Source organism: Zalophus californianus, chromosome 15 (genome assembly GCF_009762305.2).
Source record: "Zalophus californianus isolate mZalCal1 chromosome 15, mZalCal1.pri.v2, whole genome shotgun sequence".
In the NCBI taxonomy this organism is placed as follows: domain Eukaryota; kingdom Metazoa; phylum Chordata; class Mammalia; order Carnivora; family Otariidae; genus Zalophus; species Zalophus californianus.
Window position 1 is genome coordinate 55,045,429 of NC_045609.1, and position 19,713 is coordinate 55,065,141.

Here is a 19,713-nt window from a genome sequence, read left to right on the forward strand (position 1 = left end):
ATTGAAGACTCGGCAGATAAACCAAGATTATACAACCCCAAGTTGAAACAATAATCTCTAGTTAAAACCATTTAACAAAACATTTTAAAAGCGTGAGAGAATGTGAAACTGCCTACCAGTTTAAGTTTTCTCTCCGTGCTCTCTGAAGCTTCTGCCTCCAGTAGCTCTCGCTCTAGTTTCTCTTCTGCTTTCTTCCACTGGAAAGAGACAGGGAAAGAAAAAGTAAGAGTATATAGTGCTGAGTGAAAAAGCAAGCTTCAGAGGCATAATATGTCAATATTCTGAAACACATACCCTAACCTGTCTATGAATACAAACACAAGCACAAGTACACAGACCTGAAGAAGCAGCAAACACACACCAAACTGAGGACAGCAGCTGCCTCCTGGGAGGAAGGCAGAACAAGACTGGGGAGAGGAACAAAGGGGACTCTCACTCTATCACTGATGGTTTCTTCTCAAGAATGAAACTGAAATCTATTAATATTTGCTCACTGTGAATGGTAGATACATGGGATATGCTGGATTATTCTCTGTAGTTTTCTATAATTTACGTTTTTTTCAAAAGAGAAAAAAGGGAAGAACACACTGAGCCCAGAAATAATTCTTACTGTTAAATCATCTGTAACACAGAAATTAGTCATCAATGATACTTCCTAAACACATTTACATACAATGCATAAAACCAGACACTATAGAGAAATTCAACAAAATATAAGTTTTTCCACTTTCTTACGCAGTATGAGCAGCAAATTATGGCTGTTAAGCTGCCTAAGACGCAGGGGACCAACTGAGGGAGAGTTTCCTTCCTTCAGGCGCCATTTAAGGAGCTGCCATGTTCTTAGTGGGTCTGTTTCCCCACCACAGATACGTACATGCTGTTTCTAACAGGGATATCCAATTTATATGATAGTATGATATAAAAAATTAAAATATTTACCTTCATTTGTTTCCAATTATTAAGTCTATTTTGGTACTTCTGTCCCATTTTCAAAATTTATTAGGACCATTCAAAGATGGATATCCCTGAAAACTATTTTTTGCTTTGTTTTGTTTTGATAAGCAATTTGATAACCCTAATAAACTATTTAGAAATGTTTTGAGAAGTAATAATAATAACGATGCTGGTAGTGGTAATTCATGTTTATAAAGCACACCCAGTGTCACGCACTTGCTAAATGCTTTACCTGCATCATCTTACTAAGGTGCACGGTGACCCACGAGGTAGGTGCTATTACTAGCTCCATTTCTCAAAATTTAAAAAAAAAAAAGGTTACCAAAGTTTCATACTAAATAAACAAGGGGCTGGAATTTCAACCTAGGTTTCAAATGCAAGCCAATAAAGAAACGTGTTTCAATTAACAAAAACCCACTTTGTTGCCAAATTTACATGAATATCACCTTCCTGGTTAAGGAAGGGATCTGTGTATCACAATGAATCTGAAGAGCAAAAAAATTAAAACCCAGCACGACAAGGAAATTTTTTCATCAACTGCTCTTTTTGCCAATGAATTGCCAGTTTAATTAATAAAGCACTTCTTTGCAATAACTGGAAAAAATAAAATCTTCTAAATATTAGGTTTTGACACATTTGTATTTATGATTTAACTATGATTTCTGCCTGTGCCTACACCATGGTTTTAATCTCAAATCAAACAAAAAAGGAAATCAACCAAACCTTTCTCTGCATTCTTGATAGACTTTTTCTCTTTTCCTTGAAAGTCATGAACTTTTTTGGTTTATTAATGTCCTCTGTATCTTTTTTCACTTCCACCTCTTTGATTCTTAAGCACAAGAATGTCTTTAACATCTAAGATGAAGAAAACACAATATACACCTTAATATTTATAGTGCCATCAAAACCTTTATAGAGAGAGGTTAGCATTTAACAATGTTTTTCCTTCCTTTGTGCCAAAAAAAAAAAAACAAACAAAAAACACCTCTGACACATCTTTTGTCACACTGCACACAAAGTTCTATTCTCTTATTGCTAAACATATTCAGTAATCTGTCTAATAGGACACTAGTACTTGGCTAAATAAACACAACATTGTTTTGCAGTACAACGCGTAGAAGGCAGAGAGAACACATCACCTGGCCCCGGTAGACAGGATGACGGAAGGTGGACAGGCAGAAAAAGGATGGGACCAGTATGGGAGGAGAGGATGTAAAGCAGGTATTTCTAAACCAGCTTTAATTTACCAAACCAGACTCCATTTTGCAGTCAGTAGTTCTAATCTTCATTTTTCTCCCCCAATTAAAAACAAAACACAATAACCAAAAAAAAAAAACCCATGTAAAATTAAATTTAGTGTTACTAATTTTAAGACAAATTATTTTCCTTTAAACCAATGGGTCTCCAGCTTCAGCAAACATGAGAATCATCAGGAGGGCTTGTTAAAACACAAATAGCTGGACCCCATCCTCAGTTTCTGATTCACTAGGTCTGGATTAGAGCCCCACAATTTGTATTTCTAATTCCTAGCTGATGCTGGTCCAGGGACCACAATGGAACTACTCCCTTAAGCCATTCAAAAAATCCAGAAACTAATTTGGAAATTGGTGTTTTGTGTACTACAGCAACCATACAAAGACAAAAGGGGTTCAAAATTTGAACTTTGTCTGGAAGAAGCCACTCTACTGACCTCCTTCAATCATAGCAGCATTCCTGGAAAAAACATGTGAGAACTACAGTTTGTATTATTTTGATGTTCTAATATGTACATTGGAAGAAAGCAGAATATTTCAGTTTACAGGGCTTAAAGCACAGAATGGAAACAAGAAAGAATTAAAATTAGAAACGGTGAACATGAAGTCATTCTACGTACCAGAAAGATCAATGAGTATTCTGTAAGTATTCTATGTGCTCATAAAATATCACCCACAAATAAAAAACATAACTCCAGATTAAAGATGGTCAACTAATCTTTGGCAAGGGCACCAATAATACACAATGGGGAAAGGACAGTCTCTTCAATAACATTAAGAAAACTGGATATCCACATGCAAAAGAATGAAACTGGACCACTGTCTTACACCACTCAAAAAATTAACGTGAAATGGATTAAAGATTTAAATGTAACAACCGAAACCATAAAACTCCTAGAAGAAAACACAGGGGAAAAGCTCCTCAGCACTGGCCTTAGCTAGTGATTTTTTTGGAAAGGCATCAAAAAGTACAGGCAACAAGAAGCAAAACTAAACAAGTGGGACTACATTAAACTAAACAGCCTGCACAGCAAAGAAAACCATCAATGAAACGAAAAGACAACCTACTGAATAGAACGTATGTGCAAGCCACGTATCTAACAAAGAGTTAATATCCAAAATATGTGAGCAACTCCTACAACTCAACAGCAAAAAGCAAATAACCTGATTCAAAGAAAGGGCAAAAGACCTGAACAGACATTTTTCCAAAGAAGACATACAACAAATGGCCAGTAGATACACAAAAAGGTTGGTTCAACACCACTAATCATCAGGAAAATGCAAACCAAAACCACAATGAGAAATTGCCTCACACCTGTTAGAATGGCTATTATCAAAAAGATAATAGGGGCGCCTCAATGACTCATTCAGAGGAGCATGTGACTCTTGATCTTGGGGTCGAGTTCGAGCCCCACGTTGGGTGTAGAGATTACTTAAACTTTTAAAAAAAGATAAGAGAAAACAAGTATTAGGGCATGAAGAAAAGGAAACCCTTGTATACTGCTGGGAGGAATGCAAACTGGTACAGCTGTGGAAAACAGCACGGAAACTCTTCAAAAAATTAAAAGAATTATCATTTGATCTAGTAATCCCACCTGTGGGTATAGATCCAAGAGAAATGAAGTCAGTACCTCAGAGATATCTGCATTCCCATGTTCATTGCAGCATTATTTTTTTTTTTTTAAGATTTTATTTATTTGACAGAGAGAGACACAGCTAGAGAGGGAACACAAGCATGGGGAGTGGGAGAGGGAGAAGCAGGCTTCCTGCGGAGCAGGGAGCCCGATGCCCTGGGATCATGACCTGAGCCGAAGGCAGACGCTTAACGACTGAGCCACCCAGGTGCCCCTCACTGCAGCATTATTCACAATACGAAGCAAAGATATGGAAACAGCCTATGTATCCACTAACGAATATAGAACCTGTGCTATATACATATAATGGAATACTACTCAGCCACTAAAAAGAAGGATCCTCCCATTTATGACCACAGAGATGAACCCAGAGGACATCATGCTAAGTGGAATAGGCCAGACACAGAAAAACAAATATTGTACAATCTCACATGGGGAATCTAAAAAAGTCAAATGCATACTAAAACAGTGGTTGCCGACGGGAGGGGGGACATGAAGAAATGTCAGTCAAAGGACACAGACTTTCAATTATAAGATAAAGAAGCTCTGGGGATCGAATTTATAGCATAGTAAATAAAGTTAATAATGCCGTATTGTATAATTTGAAATAAGGTGAGAGTAAGTTTTTAGGATTCTCACCACAAAAAAAAGGTGAGAGGTGATAGATGTGTTAATTAATTTAACTGTGGCACCTGGGTGGCTCAGTTGGTTAAGCTACTGCCTTCGGCTCAGTTCATGATCCCAGGGTCCTGGGATTGAGTCCCACATCGGGCTCCCTACTCAGCGGGAAGCCTGCTTCTCCCTCTCCCTCTGCCACTCCCCCTGCTTGTTTGCTCACTCTCGCAAATAAATAAAATCTTTAAAAAAAAATTAATTTGACTGTTGTAATCATTTCACATATTGATTAAATTATCATGTTGTATACCTTAAAAAAAAAAAAATCACACTGTACAACCTAAATATATACAAAAAAAGAAAAACCCAACAAAGAGTTCAGAAATAAAATTCTGGGTAGGGATTTAAAATAAAATAAAGGCAGCTAGAAACATCGCCAAAGGCACGGGAAGCCAGGGCAAAAATGAACTATTGGGATTTCATCAAGATAAAAAGCTTTTGCACAGCAAAAGAAACAGTCCACAAAACCAAAAGACAACCGACAGAATGGGAGAAGATATTTGCAAATGACATATCAGATAAAGGGCTAGTATCCAAAATCTATAAAGAACGTATCAAACTCAACACCCAAAGAACAAATAATCCAATCAAGAAATGGGCAGAAGACATGAACAGACATTTTTCCAAAGAAGACATCCAAATGGCCAACAGGCACATGAAAAAGTGCTCAACATCGCTCGGCATCAGGGAAATCCAAATCAAAACCTCAATGAGATACCACCTCACACCCGTCAGAATGGCTAAAATTAACAAGTCAGGGAACGACAGATGTTGGCGGGGATGTGGAGAAAGGGGAACCCTCCTACACTGTTGGTGGGGATGCAAGCTGGTGCAACCACTCTGGAAAACAGTATGGAGGTTCCTCAAACAGTTGAAATTAGAGCTACCATTCGATCCAGCAATTGCACTACTGGGTATTTACCCCAAAGATACAAATGTAGGGATCCGAAGGGGTACGTGCACCCCAATGTTTATAGCAGCAATGTCCACAGTAGCCAAACTGTGGAAAGAGCCAAGATGTCCATCGACAGATGAATGGATAAAGAAGATGTGGTATATATACACAATGGAATATTATGCAGCCATCAAAAGGAATGCGATCTTGCCATTTGCAATGACGTGGATGGAACTGGAGGGTGTTATGCTCAGTGAAATAAGTCAATCAGAGAAAGACATGTATCATATTACCTCACTGGTATGAGGAATTCTTAATCTCAGGAACAAAGTGAGTGTTACTGGAGTGGTTGGGGGTGGGAGGGATGGGGTGGCTGGGTGATAGACATTGGGGAGTGTATGTGCTACGGTGAGCACTGTGAATTGTGCAAGATTGTTGAATCACAGATCTGTACTTCTGAAACAAATAACGCAACATATTTTAAGAAAAAAGAAAAAGAAGAAGATAGCAGGAGAGGAAGAATGAAGGGGAGTAAGTCAGAGGGGGAGACGAACCATGAGAGATGATGGACTCTGAAAAACAAACTGAGGGTTCTAGAGGGGAGGAGGGTAGGGGGATGGGTTAGCCTGGTGATGGGTATTAAAGAGGGCACGTTCTGCGTGGAGCACTGGGTGTTATGCACAAACAATGAATCATGGAACACTACATCAAAAACAAATGATGTAATATATGGTGATTAACATAACAATAAAAAAATTTAAAAAAATAAAATAAAGGCAGCATTTTAAATCAGTAGCAAAGGGAAAACAGTATTGGAATAACTGGCTATCCATTTCAGAAAGTATATATACGTACTAGATCTGCAACTATACCACACACACAAAAAGATGTCAGATGGATTATTTAAATATAAAAATTAACACTCTTCTAGAAGGAGAGAATCTATACTTGGGATTGAAGAGGTTCTTCCATGCGTGACAAAAATACAATCTCATCTATAAAGGGCGAAAAAATGACAGTCAATTAAAATGTAAAACTTCAAGACAAAAAAGACAATACAAAATCAAATGGCAGAGCAACAAACATTTATTTGCAACTTACTATCCTTTGTATGGAATATAACCTCAACAAACACCAGAGCTTTTGTTTCTTTTATTCACTACTTTATACCCAGGACCTAGAAGAGTGTCTAGTACACAGCTGATATTTACTGAAATAAATATCAGAAAAGTATTACAAGTCATTAAAATACCTGAGGAGAAAAAGTAGCAACAATGCAAATGGGCAAAAAAATTCAAATGACTAATAAATATGTGAAAACAAAAAAATATGTATGAGATGTACAGAATGATTTGCCCACCAGACTAACAAAGATTAAATGGTAGAAACATTCAGCATCGGGTAGGTTGTGGGGAAAAGACACGCCTGTCACTGTGAGAACATAATAAAATGTATTTGCAGGACAATGTGGCATTACCTCTCAAATTTATAAATGTGTATACTGTTGGATCCAGCATCTAAACTTTAAAAATTTAACTCACAGAATACTCCTGTAAGTATGAAAAAATAATATGGCCAAAATGTTCTCTTTCATGATCGCTGTAGAAACAACTCAGCTGTTCATCAAGTAGGGGGCTACATTCACATAATAGGAAACAGACATTAAAAAGAATGAGACAGCCCTATACAACACAAAATGAAAACAGCTCCAGAAGAGCTTCCACAGAATAAATGCATTTTTATTTTAAAATCTACACATGTATTAAATAAACAAATAATTAAAAAATATATAAACAAGGGGCGCCTGGGTGGCTCAGTCGTTAAGCGTCTGCCTGCTCAGGTCATGATCCCAAGAAGCCTGCTTCTCCCTCTCCCACTCCCCCTGCTTGTGTTCCCTCTCTTGTTGTCTGTCAAATAAATAAATAAATAAAATCTTTAAAATATATATATGTGTATATATAGAAACAAGTATGTATGTCTATATAAACCTCTAGAATTCATACTAAATTGTTAAGAGTAGTTACACTTGGGGAGTCTTCTACGTTATATACTTCTACAAAGAATAAAATTCCTCCTAACAACTGAAAATTAACTTTGTAAAAAACATATAAAATGCAAAGTGAGAAAAGGCTTACCTCTGGCCTAACTTCGTAATTTCTGCCCTTCACAAAACCAGAAATCACTTTAATCACACCAAGGGAAGCTTGGCCTAATTTATCTTGTTTAAACAGTTTCTTCACTGCCTCACAACACATTTCAGATATCTGAAAAATAAAATGTTACACTCAGCCGGTGTTTCTCAACCTCGGCACCACTGGCATTTTAAGCCAGACAATTCTTCGCCGTGGGGGCGCTGTCCTGTGCATGGTAGGAAGTTTAGAAGACCCCTAGCCTTTACCCACAAATGCCAGTAGTAGCCACTGCAGGGGTGACAATCGAAACTGCGTGCAGACAGTCTCATGTTCCCTGGAGGGCAAAACCACCTCCTGCTCAGAACCACCACTAAACTTATGTTCAAAGAATTTTCTTAAAGAGGCAGTGTTTAACAAAGTGATGCTATTTTAGCAATAAATGATAGCTCCAAAAGAATTCTGAAAGAGAAAAAAAATAATCACAAGGTCTAGAATTTTGCATTCAGGAGGACAGCAACAATCACTTAGCAACCCACCGATTTTGACACGTCATTCATGAGAGGGACGATCAACACAATGATGTTGTTGTGAAAGTTGAAATGAGGTAGTGCCACCAACAGCTCACAGAGGCTCCTCACAGCCACTTCCGCCAGTCCTTTGTAGGCCTTTAAGGAAACTACATTACTTTTCTTCAGTTTCCTTTGCTTCCAGTCTAATCAAAAGATAACTGTAGTTATTCTACTCATTGATCAAAGCTTCAACTAATTAGCTTTCTTTTACAAGAATATGCAATAATACACTGTGCAAATTCTTAAATGAGTTGTGTCCACCTTTAGACACAAGTACAAACGTTATCATTAAAATTTATCTGCCATCATCCACCCTCTGACTCTAACCATAATGTTAAGAACTTTGGCTTTCCATACATTTTTAAAGATTTATCATTAGAGGATAAGGGTCTCAGGGATAAATCAGGGCAGGGGGAGACAGAGAGCTGGACACCTTAAGGAATCCCTGGGCTCTACCAGGCTTTCCCCAAAACACTAGATTTCAAAAAGCCTGGGTTCAGGGCGCCTGGGTGGCTCAGTTGGTTAAGCGACTGCCTTCGGCTCGGGTCATGATCCTGGGGTCCCGGGATCGAGTCCCGCATCGGGCTCCCTGCTCGGCGGGGAGTCTGCTTCTCCCTGACCCTCTTCCCTCTTGTGCTCTCTCTCATTCTCTCTCTCTCTCTCTCAAATAAATAAAATCTTTAAAAAAAAAAAAAAAAAAAGCCTGGGTTCAAATCCTAGTCATCCACTAACTGGCTAGTGAATATGAGCAAGCTCCAGATTCTGAGCTCTGATCTCTTCCACGTTCCAAAAATTCTGGAGAATCTAGAACATTATTTCTCCTGACTTCTTGCTAATGCTCACTGTGGTATCTTTACCCAGGAGGTCCAGAAGGTTTAAGTTTTTCTTCAAAATAGCCGATGATTCACAGTACCTCTTTCCTTTTCCTTAAAGATTTTATTTATTTGACAGGGAGCAAGAGAGAGAGCACAAGTAGGGGGAGTGGCAGGCAGAGGGAGAAGCAGGCTCTCCACTGAGCAGAGAGCCTGACATGGGGCTCAATCCCAACCTGAGCCAAAGGCAGACACTTAATCGACTGAGCCATCCAGGCGCCCCGCAGTACTTTTCTAGAAATTTCTACATACATACTCTGCTACCATAACATAGCATCCTGAATATGAAAATATGCTGGTTTTTCTAGAGTAGGTTCGACAGTTCCCTCTACATCATACACAACCAGAGATAAGAAACAGTATAGATGATAGTGCCTGTGTTTTAAACTTGCTTCTCATGTATATGAGTTTTCCTCAAACAGGCTGTATTCATCATAAGAACCATATCTTCTATTTACCTGAAGCTGACGAGACTTCCTAGTGGATGGATGAATAAACAAAACGTGGTATGTATATACAATGGAAGGTTATTCAGCCTTAAAAAGGAAGGAAATTTTGACACATGCTGTGAGAATCTTGAAGACATTACGCTAGGTGAAATAAGGCAGTCACAAAAGGACAAATATTGTGTAAGTCTACATAGAAGACGAGGTTCCGGGAGCAGCCAGATCCATATTCACTTGAAATCAGAAAGCAGAATGGTGGCTGCCCTGGGCTGGTTACGAACTGCAGCTGGGGAAGACGCAGAGCTGCGGGCACATAGCGGTGACGGCTGCGCCACACCCATGTGTTTACTGAATGCCGCACAGCTGCACGCCTGCAAAACTGCTAAAATGATAGACTTTATATTTTACCATAAATTTTTTAAAACTTAAAAAAAAAAAAGACTTCATAATGGTTCCATCAGCTGAGAAAAGGCCTACGCCTGAATGGTGCGATACAGAGGCCACCAGCCACATGTGACAACTGAGTACTTGAACTGTGGCTAGGCCAAATGCAGATGTGCCCTAAGTGTGAGATACACGTCAGATTTTGAGCTTAATACAAAAAAAGGAATGTAAGATACCTACTTTTTAAAATCAATCACATGTTGAAATAGTAATCATATACATAATAATTTCATTACTTTTTACTTTTTTTCTTAGTGTGGGTACATATTTTTCAAATGACGTACGTGTCTCATGTTCTGTTTCTCTTGGACGATGCTGGTCTACACAAAGCTCCCAGGCCTTGGAATGTATGCGCCTAAGTAGGCTCCAGTTGGGAGGCCACAGCATAGAAGCAACATCCACAGCACCCACCCCCCACCTCCACCATCTCCTTCCTGCCCTTACTGGGCCAACACAATTCGGTAATCCTGTTCCAACTGAGACAGAAACTCAAGTGATCCTTAGGCCCTTTACTGAGTAAAGGAGCCCAACTGAGTAACGTGAAAGCACCTGACCTAGGCAACTGAATGTCTCCTCCATTCATACTCCAATTTTCATATGCCCTTCCTTTTTTTTTTTTTTAAGATTTTATTTATTTATTTGACAGAGAGACACAGCGAGAGAGGGAACACAAGCAGGGGGAGTGGGAGAGGGAGAAGCAGGCTTCCCGCCGAGCAGGTAGCCCGATGGGGGCTCCATCCCACGACCTGAGCCGAAGGCAGACGCTAAACGACTGAGCCACCCAGGCGCCCCTGCCCCTCCTTCTCTGAACAAAGAAAAAGAGAATAAAGGTTTGATGGAAGAGTTTATCATCCAGTATGATTGACTTCTCTCTAAGTCCATTTTCAAGGCACTAATTTCATCCATTTCAAGTCATCCTTCTCCCCTGCCATCTCCAAATAAAAACCAGCAGCGTAAATTTCAACCATTCACGAATTCAAGAAATATACTTACTAGGGAAAGGCCTGGAGCAACAATACTACTAACAGCTGATCAATACAGGGCCTGTACAGGCCAGCCACAGTTGTAAGCAGCTTTTATCTATAAATTAATTTACTTCTCACAACAATCCTATGAAATAAGTATTATTATTTAAAAACAGAAAAATGGAAACAGAGAGATTAAGTGATTTGCCCACCACATAGGTAGTAAATAGAGAGCCCAGATTTGAACCCAGGAAGTCGGACCGTAGACTCTGCTCTTGACGACCCGCTATACTGACTCTCACCACAGAGCAGAGAATATACAATTCACCTTCCTGAACAAAGCTAACTATGTTATGTATTTTAAAAATGTTCAATATACCTTTAACCACTTGCTCCAGATTTTCCAAATAAAATTTATATTGGCTAACCAGGCCTTCTTCAAATTCTCTTAACTTCTGGGTTTCTTTGCGGATCTGAAAAAATCCAAAAGACCACTCATTTTTTAAAATCAAAATACCAGAATCCTTAAATTAGCACAAAATGTGAGTGCCTTATACCCAGTCCTATAAAAACAAACAAAAAAAACCCTACTATTTCTCCCATCTCTAGCTCTCCAAAATGTTCAGCTTATTTTGTACAGTAATTGTATCTATCATTACCTTGGTAGATTTTTCTGCTTCTGTGAGGGGTCGTATTTTGTATGAAGGAGTAATGTCTTTAAATAACTCCAGCAGGGAAATTATCACCAGCTTTCGAACAGTAACAGCCACATCAGGATTCTGTTCCATCAGCATGGAACGCAGTTCTTTCAATTTTTTAATCTGTTAAAGAAATATATGGCAGAGGGAGAGACAGAATCTTAAGCAGGCTCCAGGCCCAGTGCAGAACTAAATCCATGATCCTGAGTCATGACCTGAGCTAAAATCAAGAGTCACAGACTTAAAACGACTGAGCCACCCAGGCGCCCCTCAATACCTTCATTTAGAGATGAGGAAAATAAGACTCAGAGAGGTGACTTTTCTAAGGTTACAAAAAACATTAAGTGTAGATATAGGATTAGGCTAAGGTTCTGTCTACTCTTATTCTACCTCAGTCACTATTTTAATGCTTTTCCTTCTTGTATGTGCTTATAGGTAATAAGGGAATCTTAAAATATTAGACATTCACACCATATCTAATATGAAGAGCTCAAAGAAACTAGTACCACTTACGTTACTTTCTGGGTCTGATAATATGGCAGATGCCAAGGCTGCAATATGCATTTTCTTCTCCTGTAATTTCTTCCTTCTCTCAATCAAATGTTCTTCTAATGTCAGCTCTCGAATGGGATCTTCAACGATCTCTGAAACAGATTAGATTTCCTCTTAAACGTTTCTTTATTTACAAGTATCCAAGAACCTTAATCAATACAATAATATTCCTATAGTAATAAATAATAATAATAACTAAGTTTCATTGAACACTTGCCATGGGCCAAGATTACTATATATGATCCTCTCAAAACTGCTATGAGGCAGGTACAATCATCATATCCATTTTGTACATAGAACATGAGGCAAAGGGAGAGTAACTTGCTTATACTCATCAATCTGGTAGAAATGGAATTCAAAACCCAGGTAATCTGACTCGAGAGCTCATATTCTTAACTACTATGCTAATAAACTTATAATAATTCCATGAGTCAAGGGAAAACGCAACCTGATTTAGTTTTTTTAAAAAGTACAGAATATTCTCCCTTGTTTCCAACTCTATACAGTCCTTTGCACTGCAGAAAATATGTCCATTTAAGAAAAGAAATTGATAGGAAACTAGATTTAATAAACACACAAGCATAATCTCTAATGAGCCTATGAAGAATGAATGAAAACAATTAGCTGACCTGTAATCTCATTTACACCATTAATGAGCTTTGCTAAGCTAAAGTAAAATTTAACCAGTTTGTTCTATTGCAAATTCCAAACAAATATAATTTCAAACCATAAAAATATGTTCTTTCAGTTTAACTTTGATTGGAACTATCTTAGCTATTAGAAAACCATATTCAATTATCTAAAACAGACATCTATACAGACATATATAAGTATAACAGCTCTAAGGGGGGGGTGCCTGGGTGGCTCAGTTGTTAAGTGTCTGCCTTCGGCTCAGGTCATGATCCCAGGGTCCTGGGATCGAGCCTCGCTTCGGGCTCCCTGCTCCACGGAAAGCCTGCTTCTCCCTCTCCCACTCCCCCTGCTTGTGTTCCCTCTCTCGCTATGTCTCTGTCAAATAAATAAATGAATAAATATCTTAAAATATATATATAACTGCTCTAAGAAGTGAAATGATTTCATATCACAAAATCATTTTGTAATTTAAAGCTAAAAAGTTAGTATTTGTAGGCAGGTCCTTCACTTAAAATTAAAAATTCAAAATGGTAATAATTTATAAGACTCCTCATGCAGGCCTAGACATCACAAACATAACTGCATAAAATTCTCCATAATGAAGAGCAACAAAGAATCAAATTCTACAAGGTGAGACTTTCAACATGTGGGAAAACGTTCGAAATGACCTTGAAATGACCAGTACTCTAAAATGCACATTTCAGACTTGATCTAAAATTAAGTCACATTTACCAGTATGCAAAAAAAAAAAAATGTAATTCTCAATTAACAATTTAGTAACTACAAAAGTACATTCCATTACCTTCCTCAAGTTCCAGCTCTTCTTGATCTTCTTCATCTTGGTTACTGTCTGTAACTGTATGGAAAACATGTATATTAAAAAAATCTGACAATATACTTTAAGTGATCAAACTACAAAGAAAAGAAGGAAAGTGATTACCATAAAACTCGGCAAAGTAGTTACTTTTGTGAGGAGGAAGCAACTAATGATTGAGGGGAGCACAAAGGATGCTGGTGTGCCGGCAGCATTTACTTCTTGCCCAGATAGGAATTTTATGGGTGTGTTTTTTGTGATAAACCACATAACTTCACAAGGCAACTCTGATTCTAGACTTTTCTGTGTGTTTTATTTCACAAGAAAAAAGATACATGTAAGAAAAAAAGGCTAATAAAGGATAACTAATATTCTAATTTTAGAAACAAGAGTATTTGGTGAAAAAAACTGAAAAGAAAAGCACCTCAAGATTATAGCTTCAGCTATCTCATGATACAACAGACATCAGAGATAATCATCTGTATTTCTGGCCAAAATCATCAAGCTTGCTAATATGACTAATTGCAGCTACCCCCTATTTTGTAGGTAAAAGTAAGAATAAAATTAAATCCTGGGTGCCTGGGTGGCTCAGTCGTTGAGTGTCTGCCTTTGGCTCAGGTCATGATCCCAGGGTCCTGGGATCGAGCCCCACATCAGGCTCCCCGCGGGAAGCCTGCTTCTCCCTCCCCGACTCCCCCTGCTTGTGTTCCCTCTCTCGCTGTGTCTCTCTCTGTCAAATAAATAAATAAAATCTTTAAAAAAAAAAAAAAGAATAAAATTAAATCGAGTGGAAAAAAAACGTGATGATATTAGTAAGGAGCTAAAATTTTTACTAATACACTGGATGACTGATTAGATTCACCTGGCTTCTCCCTGGTCCGTGGGATTATACCACTTTTATCCTTGATAGGAAGTAAGTGAATCAGTTCCTTCTCTGGTGCAGTTTGCAGAGTTCTTGGTATTTTTTCATATTTATCTATAACACGCTCATGCTTTCGTTTCTTGGCGTGAACAGGTTCACTGCAGAAAAAAAAAAATTCCAGTTTTAATGTATTTAAAAAGGAATCTAGCGATCACTTAAAAAGTACAGAAAAGTAAACTACTGGCCAAACTTCCAATAGGTACATTGAAAAAAATAAAAATAAGAATAAAAAATAAAAAAACAGGTACATAGATATTAGCACCTAGACCGGACACATAGCAGGCACTCAAATAGTAAATGAATAAAAGAATCGTATATTCTGCCCCGAAGACTACGGCTGCATGTAGTTTTTCCCTTCAGATGCAAAACAGAAGTGAAAGTTATGGCAGATTCTTTTTGAAAACTATTCCACAAAGCCAAGGGTGACATCATGCTATTTTACTTCCCCAAAATCCTCGAGACCATGGCACGGGCTTAGGAGTTAAAAAGATCTAGGTTTAAAGTTCAGATCCACTAGTTGTGATTGCAGGAAGCATCAGTTTCCTCTGTAAATGGGAATAATACCTCCCCAACAGGGTAACAAGGACTGAGATCGTGGCCATTAAGAACTCAGGACTGTTAGGCCAGTTCGCCAGAGAACTACATTCTTCCCCAGTGCACTCTACTTCACTATTCAGACTCAAAAAAAAATCAAGATGTACACTAAATAAAATCAGTTTGTTTTATTCATGAACTTCCTTTATTTAGGAAATAAACTGAGTCACAGGGTTTACTCTCTTACGTTCCGAGCTGAACATCTTGCACTAACCACCTAACCAAAATTCTGAATCAAGTTTTTAACACTGAAAGGATGTGAATGTTTATAATCTAAATGAAGTATTACCTAGAAGAAAGATCTCTCGTTAAAAAAGACGCTCTTTGTCCTAAGTCTCTCATTAACTGTAAGTCATCTTCATCCATCATATCCAAAGGAAGGGCTTCCTCTTCTTCCTCCTCTTCCCGCTCAATCCTTTTACCTGTTCCAACAACAAAATCAGAAACAAGCATGAGAGGTATAGAACTCCGCGGTTTTGTGTCAACAAGAGGTAAAGTTTATGCTTTTCTCGTATGTCAGCCCAGTGTTTCTAAATGGGAGCACTAATAACATGTTGGGCCGGACAGCTCTTTATTCCACTGGGGGTCTTGAGCTAAGCAAAATGCTCCCATCTCCAACACCTGAAATTTAATGCCAGGAGCCTTCCCAGGTCACTGTCACAATCAAGAAATAAAATGCCTCCACACAGTCTGCAATGTCTCTCAGAGCATGCGAGAACCGATGATTTAACCACTTCGCTCCTTCTGATCCCCACGGACTCAATTCCATTCCACTTCAGCCACCCCCTCCACGGGCCACATCCCAAGCCTTGGTGCTCACCCCATCCCCTGACCACAACCATTTGTCCTTGCAGCTCTCATTCAGTTACTTTCACTGCACTTCTGTGACCAAATATATAGACCTTCAATCCTCTAACCACTCTACTTCTTTCTTCCATTGTGTTCTATCTTCACTCCCGGGCTTCTCCAGCATGGTAATCATTTCAACTGTCCTCTTGATAATATCCTCAACTACTTTCCCTTCTACAGTTTAGGCAGACATCCAACAAAACCCCAACTGATCACTCTTATCTTCTCCCTGTCCCTCACTCTCTTTTTAAATATAAAAATGAATGTCAACTAAGTGCCAAGCACTGCTCTAAGTGCTAAGGATTCAACCATGAACAAGACAATCTTAGCGTCTTCCCTAACAGAACTTATAATTCTCCTTGACTGCAATAACACTTGTAAATATTGCCATATAAATGTACACATTGCACAGAATGGAACTCCTACCTACTTTAAATGAGCTTCCCATTTCTCAAAAGTGACCAGCAACTGGTTTATTTCCCTGATCAGCTTTCTCTCTTCCTTAGCCTTTTCAAATCTTTTCTCTACCATCACACTTCTAACCCCATCACCTACCTCACTTCATAATCCTCAGAGGAGCTAGCTTCCTCCATCACTGAGAAAAGAAAAGCCAGAAGCTAGAAACTCCTGCAATTTCCCACAATGAATTCAACAGCATCTGCATCCATCTCTTCTGTTTTCCTTCTCATAACATTGGAAGAGTGCCTCTCCTCCTGGGCTCTGGATTTAACTTCTTGCCCTCTCTTGCCTTGTTCTATCATTTAAGCCCCCTCCCCCTTATACCTGCAAACTCTCTAATCCATTAAGTTCTTTATATCAGCATTTTAAGATGGTCAAGTCATTTTCCAGTGGGCAATTTGTCAACCTTCGCTTCACAGATCATGTAGATCATATTGACAGACTACAGCTGTCAGTCTTAACAGCTGTATAGTATTCCACCATAGATAAACAACATTTGTGTCATTTAACAATTCCTGTTGATGCACATCTTACTTTCAATTTTTGATCACAGTGGCATTTTTGTTTGCTACTATTAATAATGTTGAAATGAGCACACTTGGAAATACATTCTTGGCAAATTTTTTCAAATATAATCATAGACTGAATTCCTAACAGTAACACTGTTAGGTCAAAGGAAAAGCATTTTCTGAAAATCTTTTTCTGTGATAGTGTATTTGAGTTTATAAATATATTTTTTCCTCCTTTTTATTCAAATGGTACAAGCATCTCATACATGTGGCAAAAGCCTATAATTTCAAGTGAGTGAAAGCATCAATGCACACTACTTTTCACCTTTTTTAAAATTAACTATTTTGTAGACAATTTTTTTTAAATATTTTATTTATTTATTTGACAGAGAGAGACACAGCGAGAGAGGGAACACAAGCAAGGGGGAGTGGGAGAGGGAAAAGCAGGCTTCCTGCTGAGCAGGAAGCCCGATGACCTGAGCCGAAGGCAGATGCTTAATGACTGAGCCACCCAGGTGCCCCTGTAGACTATTTCATGTTGGAACATAAAGAATTTCATTCTTTCTTTAAACACCCTTTTTCTGATTTCTAACACTGTACAGTTCTGGTTTTCTTCCTAATTCTCTGGCTCCTCCTCAAACCCTATTACAGGTTTTATTCATCCACCCATTTCTTAAATGCTGGGGTTCTTTAAAATTCTTTCTTGGCTCTCTTGTTCTCACACTACACAGTCTTCACATTGATTTTACCCAAGTCTAAGGCTTCAATTACCATCTATATGCAGATAATTCCCAAAGCTGTTCTCTCTAACCCAGATACTCTTATACCTAACTGCCTCATAGACTTCATTTAGATGTTCAGCATGTAAAAATGAATATTTTGCTTTTTATATATATTAACATATCACATTTTTAAAATTCTACTGAAATTTAGATAGAAGAGATCTTAAAAAGCATGTAACTCAAGCAACATTTTTTTTTTTTTTAAACAGATGAAGTACCTGGAGATTAAGTGACCAACTAAGGCCACTTTGCTAATAACAAAATTAAGACAAAAACCCAAGTTTCCTGACTTCTAGTCCAACGACCTTTTATACATCACAATAATATGCAGCCAAGGGATCAAACTAAATAGGTCAGGTTTAAGAGAATGAGATACATACATGGGAAGACTGCACAGTCAGGTACAATCAAATATGAATACCTGAAAGTACCAGTAACATTATAGAGGAACTGGTCTGACTCAAAATGATCATATTCCTTACCTGTTTTGAGTACTTGGGAGTTCTTGGATAGTTTTACAAAAGAATAACCCTGACAGTTACAGCTCAATTTCACTCCAAGTTTCCACATGAAAAGAAAGCCAGACATTGAGAAAACTCAGTGAACCTTGGCAACACTGTGAAGGATGCCCCAGAGAAAAGCTATGTTCCTACCTTCACTAACTGCCAGTGAATGGGAAAGTGGCAGCCCTGGCATGCTCCCCAACATTTATTTACACAGCTACTCTCAGTTTGTTTTCCCAAGTATTCTCTCTTCAGATCTGCTTTCTAGACAACCTAAAAGCAGAGACTAGCTCTTTCTCACAATGAATCCCGTACTGAAATGTTTTCTCACACGGACTGTGATAAAGCACATAGGACTCCTACCCTTACTCACTCTTGGGAAGATCTGAAAACAAGAGTGATTACTAGAAAACAATGTTATTTCATGAACATTTTAGGATAAATCAACAGAAACTACAGGACATGAATGCTTTCACAATTACCTGGTCGTTTTTCCTTTGGGTCCTCCAGTGGGATCGGTTTCTTAGACACAGCATCTTTTACAGCTTGCCTTAGTTTCCTCTGTTCTTTTCGGTACTTCTTGAGAGTGCTTTGTTGTTTAAATTGCTTATTTTTTAGCTTGTTTTCAAGCTTGACTTTACTAGTTTTTAGTAACTTCCGAAAGCTGGGGATCTGTTTTTTATTTCTTCTCTAGAAAACAACAGGAGTACTGCATACCCAGAAATTTAAACTGCAAACTCAGAACAAAATGTTGTCTTTAAAGTAAGTGCCATTCATACATCCTCTGTTTGCAAAGCTCTCCAACATATTTGATTCCAACAGCCTAGTTAAGCAGTTATTGCTGTTACCTTCAAATTATTACTGAAAAAGCTAAAGCTGAGAGAGATTATATGACTTGTTAAAGACCCCTGAACTAAGGAGGGCAAAACAGAATTCGGATCTTTGGATTTCAACGCTTGCTGGTAACCCCTTAGTCAGAAATGCAAATCCCAGCTCTTGTTTTCCGTGAGAACCAGGGCAAATCACTTACTTTCCTATCCCTTTACCCTTTAGGGAAGAAAATGGACTCATCTCGCTTCCCATGACTCACATTATAAACTCGTTGAGAACAGGACCCTGTTACCCATTTGTAAAATAAAGGGTACGAAAGACAGACTCGAAGAACCCTTTCATGTCCGACACCCTACGGACAGAAGACTCATCGCGGCCCCCTGAAGCCCAGTGCGAGCACAGGGGGCGATCAAGGAAGCTCCAGATCTAAGTGCCGGGAAGCTGGCAGAGCACAGTGAGGAGGGAGCCCCGAATCCAAGCCACCGCCCCCTATACAAGAGCAAAAACTGGCCGAAAAACTACAGGCAGCGACTGTCAGCCAAAGGGGCCCTAAGCCGCGGAGATCGGGCTCCTCAAGACACTTACCGCCTTCATCCTTAAATATGAAGAGTCCCGACCCTACACTTTCACCAGGGATAGAGTTAACCCAGGAATCGCGAGTCGGCAATTAACACACGTGCCCAAGTCCCAACACTGCGCAAGGCGGAAGCTACCGCTGGCTCCTCCCC

General features: G+C 38.8%; 1 protein-coding gene across 1 annotated transcript in view; it reads right to left on the reverse strand.

Moving 5' to 3' along the window:
* The window catches only part of NOC3L (NOC3 like DNA replication regulator), a 29,191-nt gene extending 9,478 nt beyond the window's left edge, over positions 1-19,713 (reverse strand). Inside the window, exons 1-12 of the mRNA XM_027595236.1 lie at positions 19,571-19,713; positions 18,637-18,844; positions 15,342-15,474; positions 14,399-14,556; positions 13,525-13,578; positions 12,051-12,181; positions 11,499-11,660; positions 11,219-11,312; positions 8,080-8,255; positions 7,547-7,675; positions 1,678-1,809; positions 117-197 (exon numbers count right to left, since the gene is read on the reverse strand). Coding sequence (XP_027451037.1) covers positions 117-197; positions 1,678-1,809; positions 7,547-7,675; positions 8,080-8,255; positions 11,219-11,312; positions 11,499-11,660; positions 12,051-12,181; positions 13,525-13,578; positions 14,399-14,556; positions 15,342-15,474; positions 18,637-18,844; positions 19,571-19,579 — 1,467 coding nt within the window. The 5' untranslated portion in view covers positions 19,580-19,713. The remainder of the gene's footprint in view (positions 1-116; positions 198-1,677; positions 1,810-7,546; positions 7,676-8,079; positions 8,256-11,218; positions 11,313-11,498; positions 11,661-12,050; positions 12,182-13,524; positions 13,579-14,398; positions 14,557-15,341; positions 15,475-18,636; positions 18,845-19,570) is intronic.